This window comes from Leucopleurus acutus (genome assembly GCF_964270905.1).
Source record: "Leucopleurus acutus genome assembly, chromosome: 7".
NCBI lineage: Eukaryota > Metazoa > Chordata > Mammalia > Artiodactyla > Delphinidae > Leucopleurus > Leucopleurus acutus.
The window spans coordinates 21101260-21126865 of NC_139150.1; the positions used below are offsets into that span (position 1 = coordinate 21101260).

At 35.2% G+C, this 25606-nt stretch overlaps 1 protein-coding gene across 2 annotated transcripts in view; it reads right to left on the reverse strand.

Annotated features, from left to right (window-relative positions):
• KIAA1958 overlaps window positions 1-25606 on the reverse strand; it is a gene marked incomplete at its 3' end in the record, with an annotated part of 170292 nt that overhangs the window by 19291 nt on the left and 125395 nt on the right. The window contains exon 3 of one of the 2 annotated variants that reach the window (XM_082843448.1): window positions 23550-23633. The exons of the other annotated variant lie outside the window; for it this stretch is intronic. Coding sequence (XP_082699574.1) covers window positions 23550-23633 — 84 coding nt within the window. The remainder of the gene's footprint in view (window positions 1-23549; window positions 23634-25606) is intronic. 2 annotated transcript variants of the gene reach the window in all.

Here is a 25606-nt window from a genome sequence, read left to right on the forward strand (position 1 = left end):
ACCTCACACATTTAATAACTTCATACATCACTCATCCAATATTTACTGAGGTACTCTCTCTGTACCAGGCACTGTGCTGTCCCAAGTCATGGAGTTGGCAAGTAATAAAGCCACAGTTTGTACCTGGGTCCTGCTGAGTCTATGCCCTGGTCACTACAGCAAAGGAATCAGGTACTATAGGGATAAAATGCTTAGTAAGGAATACAGTTTAGATATTAGCCACTTGTGCTTCTGAAAAATATCCTTGCCTCCCAAATTTACTCAGATTAACCTTCATAAGTCTGATTTAGTTACAACCACTATAGCTTTTAAAAACAACAACAACAAAATGATTTATTTGCAACACAGCCTAGTCCCCATCATTTTATTTTTTTGGCTGCTGCGGGGCTTGTGGCATCTTAGTTCCCTGAGCAGGGATGGAACCTGGGCCCTCGGCAGGGAAAGCAGGAGTCCTAACCACTGAACCACCAGGGAATTCCCCCCATTACTTTAATATGCAGAGGAGTAGAAAAAAGTCACACTGAAAGATAGGATGACTAAGTTTAATTATTACATTAAATAATTAAACGACCTTAACTAATATATATTTTTTTATCACAGGACAGAGATGGTACACTGAACATGGAAACCAATGTCCTAGTATATAGAGAAACAGGGAAAGAATGCTTGTACAGTTACATAATGGGAAAGAAATTTGTGAAAATGAAATGACATATACGATTCCTTCATGATTGTATTTAAGGATTATGTTTATTTAACTGCTTTTTAAAATTTTTGAGTAGAAGTTCTAGTGTTACAGTGCTGAGGACATTTTTAGGAGAGTATATTGATGGAGAAACAAACAAAAGTAAGAACTTATAACTGAATACAGGGAGAAGAAGGGACTACTAAAGGAGGATTTGAATTTTTTTCCTCACTAGAAAACAGGCAAACTCTGAGCTGAAAGTTAGGAAGAGCAGGCCTTGGGAGTGGGAGGGGACTATGGGATCATAGCAGTGTAACCTAAGGACAGCCAGATCTGAATGATTATCCTGCTTTCTATACGTAGCTGCCACTTACATCATTTACAGGACAGTGTGTAAAGTGAGGGAATCTGCTGTGGAAGGCTACCCTCAAGGTCAGAGAGAAAAGGGGCATTGCCTCAGGTAACTCTGGGCAGCCCCATTGGACAGAGAGGGGAAAAAAGGAAAGCAGCTACAAAAAGCAAGAAATCCCCAAACGTACACCACCTCTCAGGTAGCACCTTCCCTGTGTCTAATCTGAGAGAGTTCCTGGCTTCCCAGCCTGTTTTCTGTTCATATACCCTGCAGGGAAGCTTATTCATGGGCTCTTCTTTGTCCACTCATTACAGCTAGGTGAAGTCCACCTGCAGAACCCTGTGCTTAACTATTACCTGCAAAAGTGAGCTCTGCCCAGGTTCAAACAGGAACCTTGAATAATGTCTAAGGAAATCCCTATAAGCTATCAATAATGATAAATCTAGACTTTCATTTTAAAATGTGAACATACAAACAAGCATCACTTGGCAACTGGGGAAAACTAAAAGCATGGAAGTTACCACATTACACAAGCAGAGCAACTAATTTCACATCCCCTATCCTCCCCCTGAAAACAGACTTAATTCAGAAAACCAAAGAAAAAATTTAAAAGATAGATACATAGATTTGAGAGGATAATGCATCCTTAAAACAAGAACAGCTTTCATTGTAGAACAAGGAAGATCCTGGAAACTTTAAATGATTGAAAACACATATTTTAAAAATTCTGAGAAGAGCTGAGTATGAGAATGAACACGGCTAAAGTAGTGATTAGGAAGGAATTTTCCCTGAAGGGCAGGCAAAGTAATAAAAAAACTGATAATTATGAGAGTGAAGTTAAGAAGCATGGAAGACAGACTATGGAGAAACAAAATCCATCTTATAAGAATTCAAGAGAAAAGGTTATAAGAGGATAGGATAAAATAATCAAAGATATAATATATGAAAAGTTCTGTTAATCAAAGAAAGATTTTAATCTTTAGGGTGTTAAGGTTCATGAACTGTCAAAGAGACACACTGAAAAGACACATATATAAACATATCTTGGTGAAATTTCCAAAATCTAAGAACGAAAAGAAAATTCTATAATCTTTCTGGTAGGCGGGAAAAAGCCATCAGCAGAATAACAAGAATTAGATTTTTCATCTGTGATACTAAAAAACAATGACTCAGTCTCCTCAGAGCTGTGAGGGAAAAGGACCATAAGTGAAGAATTCTAACACCTAGCTAAAGTATCATTCAAGGCAAAAGAAAGATATTTTCAGTCATGAAAGAAGTAGCATCCAAGCACCCTTTCTTAAAAAAAAAAGTTAGTCGTGGATATTTGCAAACAAAATGAAAAATGAATCAAAGAAAGGGAAAGATACTGGGTACAAGGTATAGTAAGAAGCAAAAAATTACTTCTAACACTGAGTAATGTAGCAAGTGAGCTCAACACAATTGTTAAGAAAAGACTGTGAAAAGAGATGGGGCGTGATAGAACAAAATCTTGAACTAAAACTCCCCATAATTTCAATAAAATAAGGGAAAAGGGGAGAGGAAAGATAGAAAAAATATGATTAAGATCTCATCCTCTTTGGAAAGGATAAAAAGCAAAGAGGAAAAAAGAAGGGAGAGATTACCAATGTTAATTAATTTTTATATTAAAAATATGTGTTTAAATCTGTTAAAAACAAAAGAAACAACTATTAGAATGGATATAGGATTTTCAAGTAAGAGTAAATAAAGGAGTATCAGCAGAAAAAGAGTTAAAAACAAAAATCCAACATCTGCAATCTATCAAGCAAAACTTGGGACAAGTTAACAAACAAAATAAAGAACCAAGAAAGAAAGCATGATGTAAAGAAGACATACATATGGGCAACAGGCACATGAAAAGACTCTCAGTAACACTAATCATCAGGGAAATGCAAATCAAAACCACAATGAGATATCAGCTCACACCTGTCAGAATGGCTCTTATCAAAAAGACAAGAAATAACAAGTGTTGGTGAGGATGTGGAGAAAAGGGATCCATTGTGCACTGTTGGTGGGAATGAAAATTGGTGCAGCTACTGTGGAAAAGAATATGAAGTTTCCTCAAAAAATTAAAAATAGATCTACAGTATGATCTAGCAATTCTACTGTTAGTAGAAATTCAATCTAGTCGAAGAAAACAAAAACACTTATTTGAAAAAATATATACAACCCTATGTTCATTGCAGCACTATTTACAATAACCAAGATATGGAAATAACCTAAGTGTCCACTGATGGATGAATGGATAAAGAAGGTTTCTCTGTGTGTGTGTGTAATACTACTCAGCCATAAAAAAAAAAAAGGTAATGTTGCCATTTATGACAACATAGATGGACCTTGAGGGTATTATGCTAAGTGAAAAAAGCCTGTGAAAAACAAATACTGTATGATCTCACTTATATGTGGAACCTAAAAAGCAAAACAAACAAACAAGACAAAAACCAAAACCCAGACTCATAGATACACAGAACAGACTGGTGGTTGCCAGAGGGGAGGGAGGTAGGGGGGTTGTGAAATGGGTGAAGGGGATCAAGAAGTACAAACTTCTGGGGGGACTTCCCTGGTGGCACAGTGGTTAAGAATCCGCCTGCCAATGCAGGGGACACGGGTTCGAGCCCTGGTCAGGGAAGATCCCACATGTTGCGGAGCAACTAAGTCCTTGCACTACCACTACTGAGCCTGTGTTCTAGAGCCCGTGAGCCACAACTACTGAGCCTGCGTGCCACAACTACTGAAGCCTGTGTGCCTAGAGCCTGGGCTCTGCAACAAGAGAAGCCACCGCACTGAGAAGCCTGTGCACTGCAATGAAGAGTAGCCCCCGCTCACCACAACTAGAGAAAGCCCATGTGCAGCAACGAAGACCTAACGCAGCCAAAAGTACATAAATAAATGAATAAATTTATATTAAAAAAATAAAGTACAGCATGGGGAATATAGTCAATAATATTGTATTAACTTTGTATGATGACAGATGACTGTGGTGATCATTTTGCAATGTATACAAATGTTGAATTACTATCTTGTACACCTCAAGTTAATATAATATTGAATGTCAACTATACTTCAATTTAAAAAATGTTGTCAGTCTACATAAGAAACAAAACTCAGCTATATATGTTCTTTACACATAGGAATTAATAGGGTATAAAAGTTGAAAGCAAAAGAATAAAAAAAAAAGGGTATACCATGTGAACAATAAAGAAAGGAACGCTGGTATAGCTATACAGTATCAGACAAAACAGACTTTAAGGCAAGAAGCATTCATTACCAGAAATAAAAAGAGATGTTTTAAAATTCAACAGAGAGATACAACAATCCTAAACTTGTATGGACTTAACAATACAGCCTCAAAATATAAAAAGCAAAACTTGAAAGAATTTAAAAAAGAAATAGGCAAAACTACAACTAAGGTTTTAATACATCATTTTACATACCTGACAGAACAAGCAGACAAAAAATTGTACAGATATAGAAGATATGAATGATGCAAGCAACAAACTGGATGTAATTGATATACAAAGAACAACATAACAATGGCAGAATAGACATTCTTTTCAAAGGTACATGATACTTTTTTTAAAAATTGAAATATAGTTGATGTATAATATTATGTTAGCTTCAAGTGTACTACATAGTGATTTGACAACTGCATACATTATAAAATGATCACAAAGTTATTACCACATTACTGACTATATTCTTTATGCTGTATATTACACCTCTGTGGCTTCTTTGTTTTATAACTGGGGTTTGTACCTCTTAACCTCCTTCACCTATTTCACTGCAGCCTCTATCCTCCTCCTCTCTGGAAGCTACCCATTTGCTTTCTGTATCTATGAGTCTGTTTTTGTTTTTTGTTTGCTTGTTTGTTTTGTTTTTTAGATTCCACATGTGAGATCACACGGTATTTGTCCTTTTCTGACTTATTTCACTTAGATAATACCCTCTAGATCCATCTATGTTGTAGCAAATGTCAAGATTTCACATAACCCTTTTACGAAAATAGAAATGCTAGGACATAAAGCTAGTCTCAACATTTCAAAAGATTAAGTCATTCAGAATATCAGTAGAATTTTTAAAAATCAGAGGGAATTAGGAAATACTTCAAAATGAATGATAATGACAATATAATGTGTCAAAGTTGTGGGATGTGGTTATTACAGTGCCTACAGAGAAAATGATAGCATTAAATTCAGAAGAAAGATTGAATATCAACTATACCAGGAAATTATAAAAAGAGAAACAAATACAACCCCAAAAATAAAAAGAAGGAAGCAGTACACATAAGAACAGAAATCAATGAAATATGAAACAAACTTACAATAAAAAAAGTAACACTGGCTTCCCTGGTGGCACAGTGGTTAGGAGTCCACCTGCCAATGCAGGGGACACGGGTTCATGCCCTGGTCGGGAAGATCCCACATGCCACAAAGCAACTAAGTCCATGCGCCACAACTACTGAGCCTGTGCTCTAGAGCCCGCAAGCCACAACTACTGAGCCCACGTGCCACAACTACTGAAGCCCACGCGCCTAGAGCCCGTGCTCCACAACAGGAGAAGCCACCGCAGTGAGGCCCGCACACTGCAACGGGGAGTGGCCCCGCTTGCCGCAGCTGGGGAGGGCCTGCGTGCAGCAATGAAGACCCAACAGCCAAAAATAAGTAAATAAATAAATTTATTAAAAAAAAAAGTAACACCAAGAGATGGATTTGAAAGACTAACAAAATTAACAAACTATTAAGAAAAAAAGAAGAGTCTGTGCAGTTCAAACCTGTGTTGTTCAAGGATCAACTATAATGCCAAATCTAAAACTTCTGCTAGAGAATAGAAAAAGAGGGAACACTATCCAATGTTTTCTATAGGGCAGCATAACTTTTCTATAAACATATGACAAGAGTAACACAATAAAATTACAAGCCAGCACAGCTCATAAACACAGACCCAAAATCCGTAACACAAAATGAGCAAATTGAATGCCTACCTCACACCTAAACAAAAAAAGCAATTCCAAATGTATTACCTAAATGTGAATGGTAAAACAATAAAGCTTCTAGAAGGAAACACAGGAGGCCATTTTTTTATTACCTTGGGGTAGGTGTATACTTTTAAACAGAACATCAATATTATTACCTCAAAAGTGAAAATTTGATAAATTGGATTTCATTAAGATTAAAAAGACATTTATCAAAATGTACCATAAGGAGAGTGAAAAGGCAAGTCATATATATAGTGGGAGAAAATTTTTGAAGTGCATATAATTGACAAATCAAATAGAAGGCAGAGAGTCCAATTAAAAATGGACAAACTTGAATGGGCACGGCATAAAATAAGAAATATCATTTATATTTCAGGAAATATAAATTAAAATATACTCATCAATATGTCTAAAATAAAAAACAAAATATGCAAATATCTAGTGTTGATGAGGGTGTGGAACAACAGGAACACTATTGCTCAGCTCGTAGGACTGTCGATTTGGACACTTTGGAAACCAACTGGCAGCAACTACTCAAGTTGAACAAACACACATTCTATGATCCAGCAATCCTACACCTAAGTATATACCACACAGAAATGTGTACGTGTGTACTAAATGGTCTGTATATATGAGTGTTCACAAAAGCATAATTAATAATAAATAGGGACTTCCCTGGTGGTGCAGTGGTTAAGACTCCATGCTCCCAACGCAGGGGGCCCAGGTTCGATCCCTGGTCAGGGAACTAGATCCCACAGGCATGCCGCAACCAAGAGTTCGCATGCCACAACTAAGGAGCCGGTGAGCTGCAACTAAGGAGCCCGTGAGCTGCAACCAAGGAGCCCGCCTGCCACAACTAAGGAGCCCACATGTCACAACTAAGGAACCCACGTGCCACAACTAAGGAGCTGGAAAGCCACAACTAAGGAGCTGTCAAGCCTCAACTAAGACCTGGTGCAACCAAATAAATAAATATTAAATAAATAGCCCCAAACTGGAAATAACCCTATGTCCATAAATAGGAGAATGCGTATGAAACTGTAAAATATTTATACAATGAGTTATTACGTAATAAAGGAGGAATGGACTACTGGAACAAATCATATGTACAAACATGGATGAATCCCACAAACACAATGTTAAGGAAAAGAAGCAAGACACAATAGAGTACATTGAAATGGTCCATTTATATAATTCAAGAACAGATGAAAATGACTCTATGGTGAAGTAATATAGTGGATACCTTAGGGAGATAACAAAGGGAGGAGGCCACACGAGGGAAACTTCTGGGGTTCTGTCTTCCTCTGGGTGGTTACAGCAATATGTTTGCTTCATAAAAATTTATCAAGTTGTACACTAATGATCTGTGCACTTTTCTGTTTTAAAATTCAATAAGAAAACTTTACCCCAAATCCTTAAAATTAAAAATGTACAGGCATATCTCAGACATATTGCAGGTTGTTTCCACAATAAAGCGAATATCGCAATAAAGGTACACAATTTGTTTGGTTTCCCAAAGTGAATATAAAAGTTATGTTTACACTACACTGTAGTCTATTAAGTGTGCAATAGCATTATGTCTAAAAGAACAAATGTACGAACCTTAATTTAAATGTACTTTGTTGCTAAAAAATGTCAACCAAAGTCTGAGGCTTCAGCGAGCTGTAACCTTTTGGCAATAGTGACATCAAAGATCACTGATCACAGACACCATAACAAATATAATAAAGAAAATATTTGAAATACTGCCAGAATTACCAAAAACATGACACAAAGACATGAAGAGAGCAAATGCTTTTGGAGAAATGGTGCTGATACACTTGCTTGATATAGGGTTGTCACAAACTTTCAATTTGTAAAAAAATGCAGTATCTGCAAAGCTCAATAAAGTGGACTGCAATAAAACGAGGTGTACCTGTATATACAAACTTAATAAATGAAAAGTTATACCATGTACCTGTATGGGAAGGCTCAATAATATAAATATTTTTAACTTCTTCAAGTAATCTTTAATTCAATGTAATTCTAATTAAAATCTCCCTCTTTGTTGTTACTTGTCAGGTTGATTCTAAAATTTATCTAGAGAGTAAATGCATAAAAAAAGGAAGGCAATTTTGAAAATAATAACTGGCAGGCCCTGCCCTGAAAGATAAAAACATGTACTATAACACTGCAATAATTTAAAGTGTTAAGTTCTGGTAAAGAAATAGACAGATTAATGCTACTGAATAGTCCAGAAAAGGTCTGTGTAAATATGCAAACTGAATATACAGTCACCCAGGACCTGCCCCACCCTGACCCCCACAGATACCAAAATCCAAGGATGCTCAAGCCCCATATAAAATGGCCTAGTATTTGCATATAACCTATGCATACACTCCTGTATACTTTAAATCATCTCTAGGTTACTTATAATATCCAATACAATGTAAGTGCTATGTAAGTAGTTGCCTGGCAGAAAATTCAAGTTGGAACTTTCTGGGATTTTTTTTTTTTTTTTTGATCCGAGGTTGGCTGAACCTGCAAATGTGAAACCCACAGGTACAGAAGGCCAACTGTATAATAAAGGCTCCAATTAAAATTGCTGGGGAAAACATGGACTCTTCAGTAAATGCTTTAAGAGAATAAGCTATTGAGTTGGAAAAACAAAAACAAAGCAAATAATGTAAAATAGATAGCTAGTGGGAAGCAGCCTTATAGCATAGGGAGATCAGCTCGGTGCTTTGTGTCCACCCAGAAGGGTGGGGTAGGGAGGGAGGGTGGGAGGGAGACACAAGCAGGAGGAGATATGGGGATATATATATTTATAGCTGATTCACTTCGTTATAAAGCAGAAACTAACACATCATTGTAAAGCAATTATACTCCAATAAAGATGTTAAAAAATAAAAAAAATAGAAAACAAAGCAAATTTAGATTCTTATTTCATACGACAAGCAAATAACACATTTCCAAATGGATCTATTTTCAAAAAGCTGTTTCCATAAAGAAGACAATTTTCATGATTTTGGGAATAAGGAAAGCCTTTCTCAGTCTGACACAACCTAGAGGTGTAAAAATAGATTAACAAATCAGACATAAACATTCAAAAGTTCTGCACTGAATAAATTTTAAAAGACAATAAATAGTCCTGGAGAAAATACCTATAACAAAGTGACAAAGTCCATATGAAAAGTTTCTCCAAATCAACTGGAAAAGACAGGCCCAGAATATGACACGCAATTATTCAAAGAAATACAAATAACAAAAAGCAATAGTAATCAGACATTATAATCAAAATAGGATGTAATTCATTTGTTAGATTGGCAAAAATACAAAAAGGTCCATATCTAAAGACTGCCCTAAGATATGGGGGAACTTGCACTAGTATAGAAAAAAATTTGCAAAAATACACATCACACTGGTTAATAATGACTTCTCTGGGATTTTTAAGTTTTACAATATTAATGTATTATTCTTGCAAATTTTAAAAATCACTAGAACTTTAGAAATGTGTATGTAGGAAAAATAAGTTAAATGTTCTTTTTATTTGACCCAGGAATTCCTCTTTTAGAAATTTATCCTAAGGATTTAACCAGAGATATGTACAAAAATGTATGCTCAAGGGTGTTCTTTAAGGCAAATTTATAAAAGTGAAAAACTTGAGACAAACCCAAACCAACAAAAGAATTGTAAAATAGATTTTGGTACAACTGTGCAGTGAAAAACCATGTAACCATATAATTATCACATTTTCAAAGGCTAAATACCTTTTAAAATGTAAAAAACAGTAAAAACAGTTTGACTACAATTTTTGAAGTACATTTATGCATAAAAAATTCCAAAATAAAACAGGAAAACATTAAAAGTTGTTATTTATGTGTAGTAAGATTCCTGTGATTTTTATTTCCTATTATTAGTATTTGCCAAATTATTCACAATGAATATTTATTTACTGCCTTAACGTTTTTAAAACATTATAAATTTTAATAAAGAAAATGCTTTTTGAAAAAAACAATAGTTCTGGGACTTCCCTGGTGGCACTGTGGTTAAGAATCCACCTGCCAATGTAGGGGACACGGGTTTGATCTCTGGTCTGGGAAGATCCCACATGCTGTGGAGCAACTAAGCCTGTGTGCCACAACTACTGAGCCCACGTGCCACAACTACTGAGCCCACGTGCCACAACTACTGAAGCCCGCGTGCCTAAAGCCTGTGCTCTGCAACAAGAGAAGCCACCACAATGAGAAGCCCGCACACCTCAATGAAGAGTAGCCCCCGCTCGCCACAACTTGAGAAAGCCCATGCACAGCAACAAAGACCCAATGCAGCCAAAAATAAACAAATAAAATAAATTAAAAATCCTTATTAAAAAAAAGGGAACATTATTCAACACAAAAGACTGGAGAAAGTAAATCAAATTCAAAAATAGTAGAGTGAATCAATAAAAATAAAACTAATTAATGAACTGGAAAAGATATAAATTGGGATAGATAAAAAATGAAAATATGTAATCTTTGAAAAGACCTATAAATTTGACAAACTTCTAGCAAATATGACAGAAAGAAAGAGAGAAAGAAGAGGAAAGGAATCCCACGCTCCTAGAGCCCGTGCTCCACAAGAGAAGCCACCGCAATGACAAGCCCGCGCACCGCAAGGAAGAGTAGCCCCCCACTGGCTGCAACTAGAGAAAGCCCGTGCACAGCAATGACGACCCAACACTGCCAAAAATAAATAAATAAATAAATTTATAAAAAAAAGAAAAATAGCTCAGTCTGAAAATGTCTGCTACCAAATTCAATGTTTTTATTAACACATCTTTTTGATGATATATCGCCAACGTTAAGTATTTAATACATATTAGTCATTTTTAGTCACTTAAAGTTTTCTTAGAAAAGATTATCGTTAATAAATAAAAAATAAATAAAACTTTTAAAAAAAGAAAACATTTTCTGACTTGTAGGGTGAATATTCCTCAACTTGAATTCTAATATTTTTCCCCAACTGGAAAAATAAAATTTGTTACATTTTAAGTGTATAATTTGTAAACACATTTGAAGATGAGGTCCTTGTTTCTAAAGTACTAAAAATACAAACTAAGCTATAACCATTTATAAAGTAGTTTTAATACAATTTAAAGTATTATAATACAAAAATACAGTAATTATTTCTATTTGGAATATTCAGCTTTCTATGGATACTTCGGGAGACTATTCAAAAACATGAAAGAAATTTATTTGCATTTCTGCAAAATAATTGTGAGAGAGAACGTTATATTTTCTGGGGTTTTAATTTACTTTTCTTTATTAAATAACTTAAATGACACAACAAGGATGTCTGAAGTTAATAATTATAATCATTTTGAACAACCATTCTTATTCTGCTCAAAGAGCACTGTCAAATGTGTTAAATGCAACAAATATCACATGAAGAATTTATCTAACCGAAAAGATTTTCCTAAAAATGAGGAAGTCTGGAACCTGACATCTACTTAGCTTGGTATGACTTTACACAAATGGCTGACAGAGCTCCACAGATGGACAGAAAGACAGAGTTTGCAGTGGAGCCTTCTGCTCCACCAACAGGATTTTTAGGCCTGGGGCTCCAGGAAGCATATGATTAATTAGCTATAAATGCCTTCCGAAAGTGTCTTCCCTACCTATATGCTGTGTCTGAGCACTCACATGCAGAAATGCTTCTCATTCCATGATTTCCCCCTCCTCAGTGGTTAGGAGAAAACACCTGACATGGGATGCTTTACTCAGTATGCACTGACTATATCCTGAGGCTAATGCACTGTGACCAGGACAATTTTTTTTAAAACATGGTTTAACTTGTCTTTTAAACTGTTTGTTGTAGCTACAAAAATCAGCCAGCTTTGCAGAACCATTTATTAAATGAATGAAGACTGGTCATACACAAATACAGACAAAATACTGTGATTAAAGCATGCTCTCATTATAGAGACATCACTGATACTCATTAGCTGATTTTATTGGATTGTTTTTCTTAAAAGTTTTAGGCTGTACCAACAAATACTGGAAACAATAGAAAAATCACACTACATTAGAGGCAAACATTATCATACAACAGAATAAGCCACTGGGACATAAAACTAGAATTTTATTTAGAGCACAGGTACACAGACAAATATGAAGCAAAAACAGTGAGCTGATAAAGATGAAAACATCTTGGTGTAAAAGATCAGTGAGCAGCAAAATAAAAACGAAACCTATAGTATATTCTTAATAACGAAAAAGTTCTATCATATTATTACAAATATCAACTGGCAGAAGATTAATTAACCAAGAGTATCACAGTCACACATTTTAAATATTAACAGAAATTTCCCTCCATTTCAATACACCTTTCTCTTCTTTCTTTCACACATTATAATTGTAGCAGCTTAAAAAGAGAACTTTAAAAGTGAGCAAGCACACATATGCTTTTTTCATGTAAATCAGTTAAAAGCTACGTGGCCAGAAAATATATAAATTGACTATCAAAAGGGGGGAAGTAAATCCATCTTCAAAGAACAGTATCATATTTTTTCATAAAATTTTTCTAAGTATCGATTGTGGTGGTTATATTTCTAAACAGATGCCTAGTGTTAAATTATACTGACCAAACTGGTAAATCTACCTTTTTATTCCCAATTAACTTCCAAGTGGTAGAATAAAAGGAATTTTAAAATCATTCTTATAAGAAAGATGGAAGGGAAGAACTTATTTAAGTTGTATACAGCATTCATTCTATGAAATCACCAAAGTTCTTTAACAGATAAATGAGTCTCTAAATGTGATTGTGTTGAATCCAAAATGCTTCTAGTCATTATCTACCAGTTTTCAGGCCTATGGGGTTACAAGTTATGTTTTCGGATTACAACGAAAATGTACAAACTATGAGGCTAATCTGGCAAATCTATGTCTAATTTCAGCAGTGAAAAAAAGGTTAAAGTCATGGTGGAAACAAACCCTATAAATTAGAAACCTAATAAATATATATGTATTATTTGATTAAAAAATTGCCCTAGGCATAAAGGCCTCAGGACATACAAAAAGTACAAAAGACCCAAACAGGGTAAATAAACCCAAGAGCAGGATTCAAATAAATGTGTCCATTACTATCTAATAGAAACTGTTAATCATCATATCAGGACATATCACGCCATAATCTTTGGTGTTCAAAATATAAAAAGAATTGTAAGTACAAGGATCTTGCCTGAAAACTTCCAATGCAGGAACAAAGAAATATTTTAGTGTCATTCTGGAAGCCACTGGACAAGGGCGGAACTTCTTTAGAACATACATAATTGAATTTCCTTTTATTGCTTTGTCACCTCCATTGAGGGGCAAATGTTTAAAGCATATTCTGGAGAAAATGCTCATAGTTAAAATATGCCTTTCTTTACCTGTAAGCAAAGATGTGGCAGGGGCCTTGAATTCATTTTAATATTCTTAGAATTAAATCAGCAATTTCAGAAGCAATGTTTCCAAATACAGCATTGGCTGCCACCATATATCTGACAGTCACACAGAAAGCCTCTATGTAACTAAGGAGACTGTCCCTTTATTAAAAGAATCTTATAATTATAAACTCACTGAACAGTCAGAATGAAACCCTGCATTAAGTGAGTTTTGGAATGTTGGAAGGAAGAGCCTGCTTTTCTTAACATTTTATGATATTTCCCTTCCATTCTGAGTATACATGTATAAATAAAGTATAATGATATTTTCCCCATTTAACAAAGTATAGTAGAATTAATCCATTGAAATAATGTTCTCTCTAATGTCAGAGTTTGCTTGGAATTGCTGAGGCAAGCTGGAAACACCAGGAAGCAAACTAAAGACAGGTAGGCATGAAAAAATTCTGATGGTCATAAGGCAACCAAATATGTTAAGTAAGTCTACGCAAATGCTGAATATAAAAGTTAATATTTGGGAACTCTGAGGTTTCCATGGTCTCATAAATAAAATTAAAATACTAAATATTCTTATTAAATGCGATTAAAACAATACGCCATGATAACCAACAAAGATAATGTATGTGCCTCATAGTCTTCTGTTATTACATTGTTCAACCTAAAATATCTAGATCAAGGGAAATTATGCTGCTACATTGTCATTCTATTGAATTTCTCAAGTATCAGGGGAAAAAAAAGATTTAAGGTGGGGAATATTAGGAAAGTTCAGAATTCCTGCTTTCTCTTTTTGCAAATGTTTCCCTTTCAAAGAGTTGGGGAAAGTGCAGAAGGAAAGCTGACCTGGAATCATACATATGAAGCAAGATTTTGAAGTTGGCATCACTTGACAACTATAACATTTCCTTCTGTAGAGGCCACTAAGTGCTGGTTCAAAATATTAAACAGCTAAGTACATACTTTCACAAGTCACAAAAATGTTGACCGGCACAGCCTCTTAGCACAGTTTTTCAGTTTAACTACAATAAGTGATAGCAGCAATGGTTAACAATTCCACATAAATACCACAAACACACATATGAAAGAGCACCTAAAACATGCAAAATCTCAACAGTGACATCACTGAATATACACAATGCATAGAAATTGTAATGGTTTTTGGCAAGATGGTGTGTTTTTTTTTTGTAACAAATACTTTATAAAACAAAAGTTCTTTTGTTATAAATGCTATTTAAAAAGTTGTAATATAATGAATTGTAGATATAAAAGTTCACTTAATCTGAGTGGATTAATACTAAGATGAACCTGCTACTTTATCCAGTATAAATAATCAATTATAAATTAATTTCTAGTGGAAGTATGTTAAGGTATTTGATTTATAAAATTTAAGAATCACAGAAAGTAAACAGGCATAAAAATCACTTAAATACAGTATGCACAATTACTGTTAGGATTCTATATTGCTGATTCTTCCTAATTCTACTTACCACAAATAAATAAACTATGCCAAAGCATTTTCAAAGCTCTTTGAAATGAGTGTATGATGGTAAAAATTTCTAATTCCAGTGTAATACAAAGAACATTAGAAGTCTAGTGAAATTCAACACTGAATTCAAGACATATAATTCCACTGTACCTTTTTAACATCCTAGAATTTCATCTTTTTTCTTCAACTATGATCTGGTAAACATAATTTATAAAATAAAAATTTGTGAGATTTAAAAAATACTTTTTGAATTGCTTTTTAGAAGAGTAAGCTGGGTAATATAAGAATTTACAAATAGTTTGTATTTCTATGTCTTCCTGCTGTAGGTTTCTTTCTTTAGTTCTCATTTTCTTTCCCCTTCCTATCTCTAAGTAAATTCACTTCAGAAACATCCTAATTACATCGACAGAAATTTAATCCTTTTGATTGAAAATGTTCCAGACCTTCAAGATGATTTTTTATACTTTCCATAGACTAAAAAAGGGTATAGTACACTGTATTCAAAACCAATAATATAGATGCTACGTAGCTGGGTATTCAAAAGAATACCACTTTAAATGAAAAGTTACTTTTCAGTTCATAATCTATAACTGGAATTCATATACTTGAAAACTGTAGTTTGTTTCCCCTCCAGAAATGAAAACAATATAAATGGAGTAGGCTGAGAGCTGTTCCTTAAAATAAAAGGTGATTACAGTTAGAGATTATCCCATCAAATCTCAAAAAGAAGTTGCTAAAAATTAAGGTGTAACATTACACAATGAAAAAAAGTTCACGTGCAAAATAGCCTATTTGGAAACTGGCAGCTTGAATCTAGTCCTTAATAGAAACTTGTTTGAGAGCTTAAAACACTATTAAAATTTTCAAAACAAGGATACCCCTTCTTACTCAGTGGGAAGGTAGGGTTGTTTTTCCTCCCTAAACCCTACCTATGGACTGGAAGTCAAGGTGCCTGGATCCTAGTTCTGGCTCTGATTCTAACAAAGTGTGTGCACCTGGGCATCCATCTAATCTCTCTGGGACTGATTCTCTCTTCTATAAAAGAAAAGGGATGGATTAGATTAGATGTTTTGAATCTTATTTTCCAGCCTGGCACACATGAAGGATGTGTAATAGAGGTAGTAGGTCATTCAGTCTAGTGAGTCTCAAAGTAGGAAGGTAGGGGCATAGGGAACATGAGAATTCCCCGGGGATCTGTGTTTCAGGATGTGTTCCCTTTGCGATCTCCATCCATCTCTGCCCTCCTTGCCTCCTCCCCCCAAGAAGACATGGTGACTCCTATTCTTCACAGCACTGAAAAAATCACTGGGCTAGATGATCTCTTAGGTCTTTTCCAGGTCCAGCCTCTATGATTATAATTCACTCAACAAAGATGATGGTTACTTTAATACTCTGACCTAATTAATATATATATATATATATATATATATATATTTTTTTTTTTTTTTGCGGTACGCGGGCCTCTCACTGTTGTGGCCTCTCCCGTTGCGGAGCACAGGCTCCGGACGCGCAGACTCAGCTGCCATGGCTCACAGGCCTAGCCGCTCCATGGCATGTGGGATCTTCCCGGACCGGGGCACGAACCCGTGTCCCCTAAATCGGCAGGCAGACTCTCAACCACTGCGCCACCAGGGAAACCCTAATTAATATTCTGATCAAATTAGTACTCTGACCTAATTAAAACTGAGTCTAATTCAACAAAGGCATGGTTTACATAAAAACTCAATTTAAATGTATTAAAATGCTTTCTTTTAAAAAAATAATGCAATCTTCAGTACCAAATTAGGTCTTTTCTTCAGCTTTGGCAGGCCCAATTAGTCAATTTATAAACAGGATGGAGTATGAGAAATTTTGTTTATCTTTCTTTTCTCTGCTTAAAAAAGTAAAATCAGAGTTGTTGGCAGTTTACCAATATCATCCTCTCTTTTCTGTTTTTTATATCAGTAGAAATACACCAACCACCAAAGGATGATATATGCGGTACATTTCTTTACCCCAGTTATGTTCTATGGCAAGGATCTCTTAAAATCACCCTATCTTCATCACTTTGCCTTATGAAAAACTATGTATTCATATCACCTCGGCCGGATCCAATGGGGAGGAGAAGCAATTATTCGAATACCATGCATTAAGGGAAAAACAACAAAAAAACAATTGAGGATGCCCTTGCCAATGATGTATTTCTTAATAAGTAACTATCTACATCATATCATATGGTAGATTTGTGGAGATATATCTTGTATAAAGGAGTTCTGTTTGAGAAAAATCTTTTAAACTGATTGATACAGAACTTGTTAATTCCTTAGATTTATAACTAGTTTTTCAAGAAGGAACCTTTTAAAAAATACCTTAATGTAATAAATTATCATACACTCCCCTTGATTTTTTCCCCTAGGCTTAGCAATTTATTTCCTTTATTACATGGTAGAGACTATTTATTTATAGATGTTAAGTATTAAAGCTTTGTTTTGGCTAGAGGAATAAAGATCAAAGTGCTCTTTTCCTGTAGATAAAGAAAACCAAACAGAAGAAGGCTGACTGAAATCAGAACTGTTTGTCTTTTAATATCTAAAACTGTAGAGACAGTCAAACTAGAAAAAATCTGAATGGCTTTAGTTGATCTCTAATACTGAGAATCATAAAGATACTATTTTCCCCCAAAAGCTTTCTGTTAAAAACAATCTTGACTGATTAAAAAACAAAATAATAACAAAATCCTCTATTAAATAATTTGCTGGCACCAATTTGCAGAGAAGACCAAACTCCCTGGCAGATCGGCAATCAATATTCATACCTGGTGGATGACTGTATCAGCTTCTGGGCTTAAGAGAGGTATTTCCTCTGCCCAGAACCTCCCCCTTCTCTGTCTGAATTACAAGGAACTCTTTTGAAATAGGATTTTTGGTTTATATGGGGTAAAAACAAAGGACAATCATTTGTTAAAAAAATATAATTAGGGACTTCCCTGCTGGTCCAGTGCTTAAGTGGTTAAGATTTCATGCTTCCAATGCAGGGAGTGTAGGTTCGATCTCTGGTTGGGTAACTAAGATCCCACATGCCGTCCAGCACAGCCAAAAAAAAAAAAAAAATATATATATATATATATATATATATATATAATTATTTGTCCATATATACATTCACCTCCATGACAAAATTAAGAGTTCTTTAAAGAATGACACAAACTTTTGCTCTCTACTCATGGCGAAGGGGAAACAAACTTTGCTGAATGTTCCATCTCAAAATAACCACAGTTAGGGGGCCTATATAATTTTATGCTGACAAACATGCCAGGTGATGGCACTGCTCTCAGTCAATTCAGAGTTGAAAGAATATTGATGATTTTATTATACCAGGGATTCCACTTATAATTTATCACTTCAGAGAATCTAAAGAAGCACAGTAAATCACTTTGTGAACAGGCAGCTACAGCAGAAAAGGTTAGTGCGTAATGGTAGCTGGATATAGTTTCAGATCCTGATACCCTTATGTATTAAGTAATGTAGGCAACCTATCTGACTTCTCTGGATTTCCTCATTTATAAAAGAAATAATGATACTTACCCTCACAGGACTATTGTAAGAATTAAGTGAAACAACTTACAAAAGCACTCAGTACCATGGTACATTGTAAGTACTTAATAAGTGACACTCATTGATGACAGTCTGCACATTCTTATGCATTGTGCATCTATGTGAACACAATGGATGGTGTAGAAATGGCTTTACCTTATTACTGACTTTAAAACAGGCTCTAAAAGATCCTCCACAAAATACTCAAAGCAGTATTAAGTATTCTACAGCAAACCAACATATTCAATGGCTAAATAATGGACAAACTGTGAGTAAAAATTTGAGAAACTATGCAAAATAGTATTGGCAGATAGTTTTTTGCTGGGCTCTCAAAAATGAAACCAAACTTCTATTACAGTATCTTTTATAAATGTTTTGAAAGCAGGAACTATTTTGTATATCTTTGTACCCCTCTTAGTGTCTAGACACTAGGTGTTCAAATATTTGTTGATAGAACTATAAATTTTCATCTCAGTGAAGTCATCTGATTTCATGGCATCTAGAACCTAAGCCATATGACTTAGACAAATTAATTCGATGAAAGTATCAGCTAACCATGACCTAGTTGAAAAACCAGAGACCTGATCTATACTAGAAAACTTTCAGACTATTCTTTTGTAGATCAGGAAGTGATTTAACATGGGGAAAATTTAACACAGGGAAAACTAACTATAATAAAAATATTTTAAGTACCTGATATATTATAAATCATATTCAGACCACCCCTACTAACTATGATAACAGATGGACTCTTAAGAATAAGCTCTGTTGGATAAACAACCTGACTCTCTCTAACCTTTTCAAGTATTATGTTTTTTTTTTTTTTAAACTGCTACCATCTATGATTTTCAATAGCCAGGCACTCCCATGAATATAGAAGAAAAACAATTATGCAGCTTATGTCATCCAAATGCTGACAGATGGGTTTGGCATTTTTGTTGTAGACAGTGCAAAACTTCCAGAGTCATGTGAGGGGGCACTGTGGAATTTCTTACATGACATTACATTGACCTTAAAGTGTAAACTGCAAATACAGTTTTATTGTTTTTGTATGAACCACAGGATTGCCTGGAAAGGCAGCATGTTCAGTTATAGTGAACACCTACCGGACTGTTGAATTTTTGCTAAAGCACATACACGATTTTGGCATCAACCACTGCCGCAGTATGGATGTAATTTTTTAAAAAGTTAAAATAGCAAATAATAAATATGGTATCCGGCAGTAGTATATCCTCAGTATTGTTTGTACAAAAACACAAAATTTAGAGGTAGTTGCCGCTAATTTTTCATAATTTAATTATCCCCAAGAGTTACAATAATTCAGCTAAAATTCTACCAAGCCATTCTTCGTAAAACAGTTTTCTAAATTTAAATGTCACAACGTTCCTATTTGGTTTGAGTTATCAAAGCAAAATATAAATAAATAAAAAATAATTCACATTCTCAATCTGCGTTCTTCTAAAAGAAACTGCTATAGGATTAAATAAGAGAGAGATTTTCAGTTTAGTACCTCAATATACACAAACAGGAATTCAAAATTTCCTAGTTCTGCTTTCTCAGTGCATACTGACTAACCTTCTTCCCCATGACAAACTTACTTTGCTGTCAAAAACAAAGCAAGAGTTTTTATGCAGAAACAAAATGCACAATCACATTTTAAATGTTTTACAGAAATCTTTTTTTTAAAATGAGAGGTAACCTATGTTAAAAAAAAACAACTTATTTTTAAAACAGAGTTCTTTCACAGTAGGCTGTCATGTGCACTTCTGAGCCCATTACAGGGTAAGAAGAGGAAGGTTTTGTTAAGATAATTGGAAGAATGAGGCTCTGTGGTTCAAAATGACCATTAGAGGGGGGACGAGGGGACACTGTGTGCCTTCATGAAAGATCACTCAGCCTTCCTTTTAATCAGACAGACTTGAGAGATGGGAAGGCACCATGTCCTCATCTCCAGCTCAAATCACTGGAAACTAATTACGGGTTGGAACTCAGAAAGGTAAATAGAAAAAACTCTGGAGTCAGATGACAGTACCATCTCCTTAGCTATAACCTGCTACATCTTGATCTCAACATAAAATGGAGATAATTAACCGTCTTTTCAAAGTTGTTGAAAGGATTAAAGACCATGTATACAGAAATAAATACGTATGTATTGAAATGTCTGAAGAAATATTTACTAAAATATTAACAGTGGTTATTTTTGGCTGGCAGATTTATGAGTACATATTTTGTTTTCTTTATGCTTATCTGGATTTTCTAATTTTCATAAATTAGTATTACTTATATAAGTGGTGCATATAAGTCACTTAGCACACACGGTGCTGGTACACAGACTGGCTCAAAAATGGTGGCTACCATCATTATTAATACAAAAAGATAAAAGCAAAGTATCCTGCTCTTTCTTCTTGTTTCTGGATGCCTCTTTATGGAAGGAAAGTCATGAAATGAAGTAGATTGCATAACACAAAGGCCACGGCAGACTTCCCACTCCTGAGCCAACGGAAAGGTCACAGCTTATTAGAGTAATGGGTCTTTATGTGTTTATGACTTAGTGTTGGGAAGAGCTGCCTAGCCATGGGAAAGCTCAGCTAACATGATGATTTAGCAAAGCAAATCAAAATGAAATTTGTCCTGGTCTGGTACAATAAATTAAAACATAAAATACCACCTAGCTTCCTAGCTAATGTGAATTATGAGGATGCTCTGAAGAACAAATACTTCCCAAAAGAACGCCCAGATCCAACAAAGTGATTAAGATTTGGATTTTTTTTAATGTGTTAATGATTATACAAGATAGGAACCTACCTCATCTAAATTATTTTATTATTGAAGTATCTCAACTAATAATTCACCATAGGCTTGAAAATAAAGACCTTGGAAAAACCACCACAGAGAGTTGTTTAACCAAAATTATAATTATTATAATTGCAGGATTATCACACATAAATGCATTTGTATTTACTGTAGAAGAAACTGCACATTATCAAGGTTAGAATTCAGCTAAATTTGGTAACAAAATGTTACCTAAAATGAGTGTCAATATTCCTTTGATCTCAACTACAGAGTCAAGTAATCCCCTAGGGGAAACAGACTGAAGTTCAATGCTTATAAATAAATAATTCAGGGAATTTGAGCTTTGAAGAGTATGAGGTTTTTGTTGTCTTGACTAGTGCTTCTAGATTTTTTGTAAGACTTTTCCATTCTCTACTTTCTCTTTATGTTTGATATACAATCTAATGCTTGGGAACATTTTCAAAGCTTTGGTAGTTTTAAATTTCTTGTAAAACTGATAATCAAACTTCATTTACATTGATTTCTTAGAAAACAAAAAAAAAATTCTCTCCAGGTTCAAGCACAACAGTAAAAATGAGCTAGTAACAGTCTTTTTTGCCATAATATTGGACTTCGCATATTATTTTAAAATTATATAGCTCCCAAAAAGAATGGCACCTTTATTCCCTCCTTCTACCCTCCTCTGCCCCAAAAGAAGTTAGCTAAACATCTAGATTTTCATAAATTGCAAAAAATGAGGCACAGAGACTAAAATCTAATTATGCTTAAAAAAAAAAGAGTATGTAAATAATTTTTCTAGCTTATACCAACATTTTCTTATTCTGGATCTGACAGTTTTGTGTAAGCAGTAAAGTTAATGTCTCCTCCTGATTAATGTAGAATTTTAAAAATTGAAAAAATAATGCCATTTATTAAGTAGACTAAAAATGAGAGGTGGGGTGGGAAGGAAAAGCAGGAGTTGAGGACACAAGTGTCTAGGCTGACTTTCAGTTTCCTTTTTGATAATTTTTTTAAAAAATGGAATTCTTTCTCTACTTTGTGTTGCCTGAGAACCACTATGGTTTTGTAAAGTCTATAACAGTAATTATATTTAATCACCACGAGTACATTTGTTTTAAGCCTATGAATACTACGTTAGTAATACTAAACTATCTCCATTGGCTTATTTGTAAAAAGAAAAATATATTATATATTTATATTCTTATAAAGTTAACACTGAGGGCCGAGGAAAGGGAACGAGAAGCAGTGTTTAATCACAGTTTCTCTGGACTCAATAACCAGACTGGGGTCTTGCTCAAGCCACCTGGTCAAGCAGTGTCTGAGGAAGAGTCATAGGAGGCAGAGACGATGAAATTGCCGCTGTTGGAGTGCCCGGCCACTGACTGGGCGGCCTGCTGGCTCAGATTGTTACAGATAAGCACCAGCTGGTTGCTCTGGGCCTCGGACAAGGTGCTGCAGCTCTGATACACACTGAAGTTGGTTTTCCTGCCAGGGATGTTCCCCTTCTCGCACATGGTCTTCACCATCTTGGCCAGCTTGTTCTTGCCGAGGGCCTGGCAGTTGTACCAATGCAGAGCCGCCAAGTTCACGACCGGCTTAATGGACAGGTAGAAAGGGGCATCCTCATAGCGCATAGCAGGAGGACGCCGTTGGGCATACTCCTTATAGTCTTGTACGGGGCAGGTCTGTGGAGCATGCTGGGTGGCATACACACGGGAGTCTGTCCCCCCTCTCTTGGTTTTGGCATTTAGGTCACCAGTGTCTTGACCCATCCACTCCAAGTACTCCAGCCCCGTTTCTGTTACCCGGAGCCGAATATCACCCCACTTTAAGGTAGACCCGTGGAAGCCCGTACAGTGCCCAAAAGCTTTTGTGTTGTTGAGCCAGACGAGGTTGAGCAGACCCTCAGGGTTATAGCGGCTTAGCAGTCCCCTTTTCCGCAGAATGAGCTCATCAGCAAAGGTGAGCTTCATGGACTTGTGTGGCTTATTTCCTTTTCCTTTGCAGCGGAGTTCAATTTGCTTCTGTTTCAGGGCCTCTTGGGAGCGCTTGAATTCCTTATCCCTGGTGATACTGTAGCCATACCTGTGTTCTTTTAGGTACCGTTCAAGTCCACACTGGTAATTGGCCAAGCTGTTGGGTTCATACTCGGATCCATCCTTCTGCCTGGCATCCACAAAGAAAGAGGCCAAGTAGGCATCCAACTCCTTGCAAGGGATGACATAAATCTCTCTTGTTTCAGAAGGATACTTGGAGATGAGGAACTCCCGGAAATTGCGGAGCGCAGTCTGCGTGCTCCGGATGGTTTTCTCATTCTGCTCCCTGCTGAGCTCAGCTGCTCTTTCATCCTGGTCTGCAACAAATTGGGGAGGGGAGGGATAAAGAGGGTGTTGATGAGTTCAGACAATGCACTTTCTACTCTGAAATAAAGGTTCCTTTTATAATGAAAAAGAGAAAGAAGGAATCAATTTTACAGAGATTACTAATAAATGTTATTTACATACCTGTTGCATTATAATAGCCAACTTCAGTTTCACAAATGATGTACTAGACAAGAGACGGCCCACTACAATCAAAATGAGCTTCTCATGTCATTGGCACATAGTTTAGTGCACGAAGATTTGTGGAAAGAGTGGGATTAGAGGCAGCCTTCGTTTTAGGAAAAAAGACAGAGGTGTGCTATTTACCCTAATGCAGTGCGCGAGGGCCCCATCAGAGCAACACACGTATTTTAAATCACTTCATTTGTGAAACCAGAGGTTGTACTGGTTCCATTTTATTGAATTAAACAAAAATATTCGAATCTGTTATTTAGCATTATCTCTAAAGATCTATATTTAAAAATTACTAAATAGATCATTTACAGCAGTTAACGAGACACATTCTACAGCAATTCAGGTAAACGTGGTTTATAAATATTCTATATGTAATTGCAGGGCAGTTTATAATAAGTGATAAAAATATTTTGTGTTTTGCAAAATGAAAACAGACTCATAGATACAGAGAACAAATGGGTGGCTGCCAGACAGGAAAGAGGTGGGAAGGTGGGGCAAAATAGGTAAAGGGGATTAAGAGGTACAAACTTCCAATTATATAAATAAGTCACAGGGATGTAATACACAGCTTAAGGAATATGGTCATTAATACTGTAATAACTTTGTACAGGGACAGATGGTTACTAGATTTATTGTGGTGATCATTTCATAATGTATGCAAATGTCAAATAATTATGTAATACACTTGAAACTAATATAATATTGTATATCAACTATATTTCAACACAAAAAAATTTGGTGTTTTGGGAAAGTAATGAGGATAAAACTTCACAGCTATAAAGACAGGACAATGAAATTTGAGTAAGGCTATTATAATCAAGATGTAAGGAAGGGGTATGTCTCTTGGATACTTTTACTTTATTAATTTATTATTTATATTTTGCCACCAAAGACCGGAGGTGCCTCTTTCCATTATGGATCACCCATGATTAAGTAGTGTTGCTCTGGAGTAGTGGTTCTCACATTTTAGTGAGCTTCAGAATCACTCAGGATGTTCAATCAAAATCAGATTCCTCTATGCTCAGGATGAGGTTCAAGAGAACACACTTGGAGAAAAAAGATCTAGTGCTTATGGCTTATGAAGGAAGCCCTACTCTGTTTTACTAGTTTTTTTCCTTTACAATGATTAAATTCAGTGATATCATTTAAATGATTTTCTCTCAGTAACATGTAATTTAAATTTGGGATGTTAACATTAACAATAAAATCATTTTGTCAAAAATGACCATAATTATGTCAGACATGGTCTGGGTGGAACTCAAAAGAGAAATTCTAAATATGAAATTACACAATAGAAAAAACAGGCTATCCTATTGATGTTGAGAGGCCAACACTAAGGTTAATTAAAAACAACATAAAAATGTAATTTCTGATTCTAAAGTATAATATAAAATTATTTTGTTTATCCCAATTATTTTATTTAGGAAAATTTTAGATTTTTAAGGCTGCTCAGTGGGAAGTCTTTGAAATAACCACATACAATAAGAAAAATAAAATTTCGAATAAACTGAATTTTATTCACAAACACTACTTTTTGTATTACTATACACATTTATGAATGTCCATATTATTTTAAAATGACAGTTGTAAGGTATAATTGCCAAAGTTCTCATAACTTTACAAAATGAAATGAATTAAAAATCACTAAACTAGCTAATTAGATATTTTTATAGGCATATTTTTTGAGAGCATATTTCCAAAATTCAAATACACAACAGTATATTTTATCCTTCATTAGACTTAACTTTTGGCTATGCTATCTTCTTCCCGT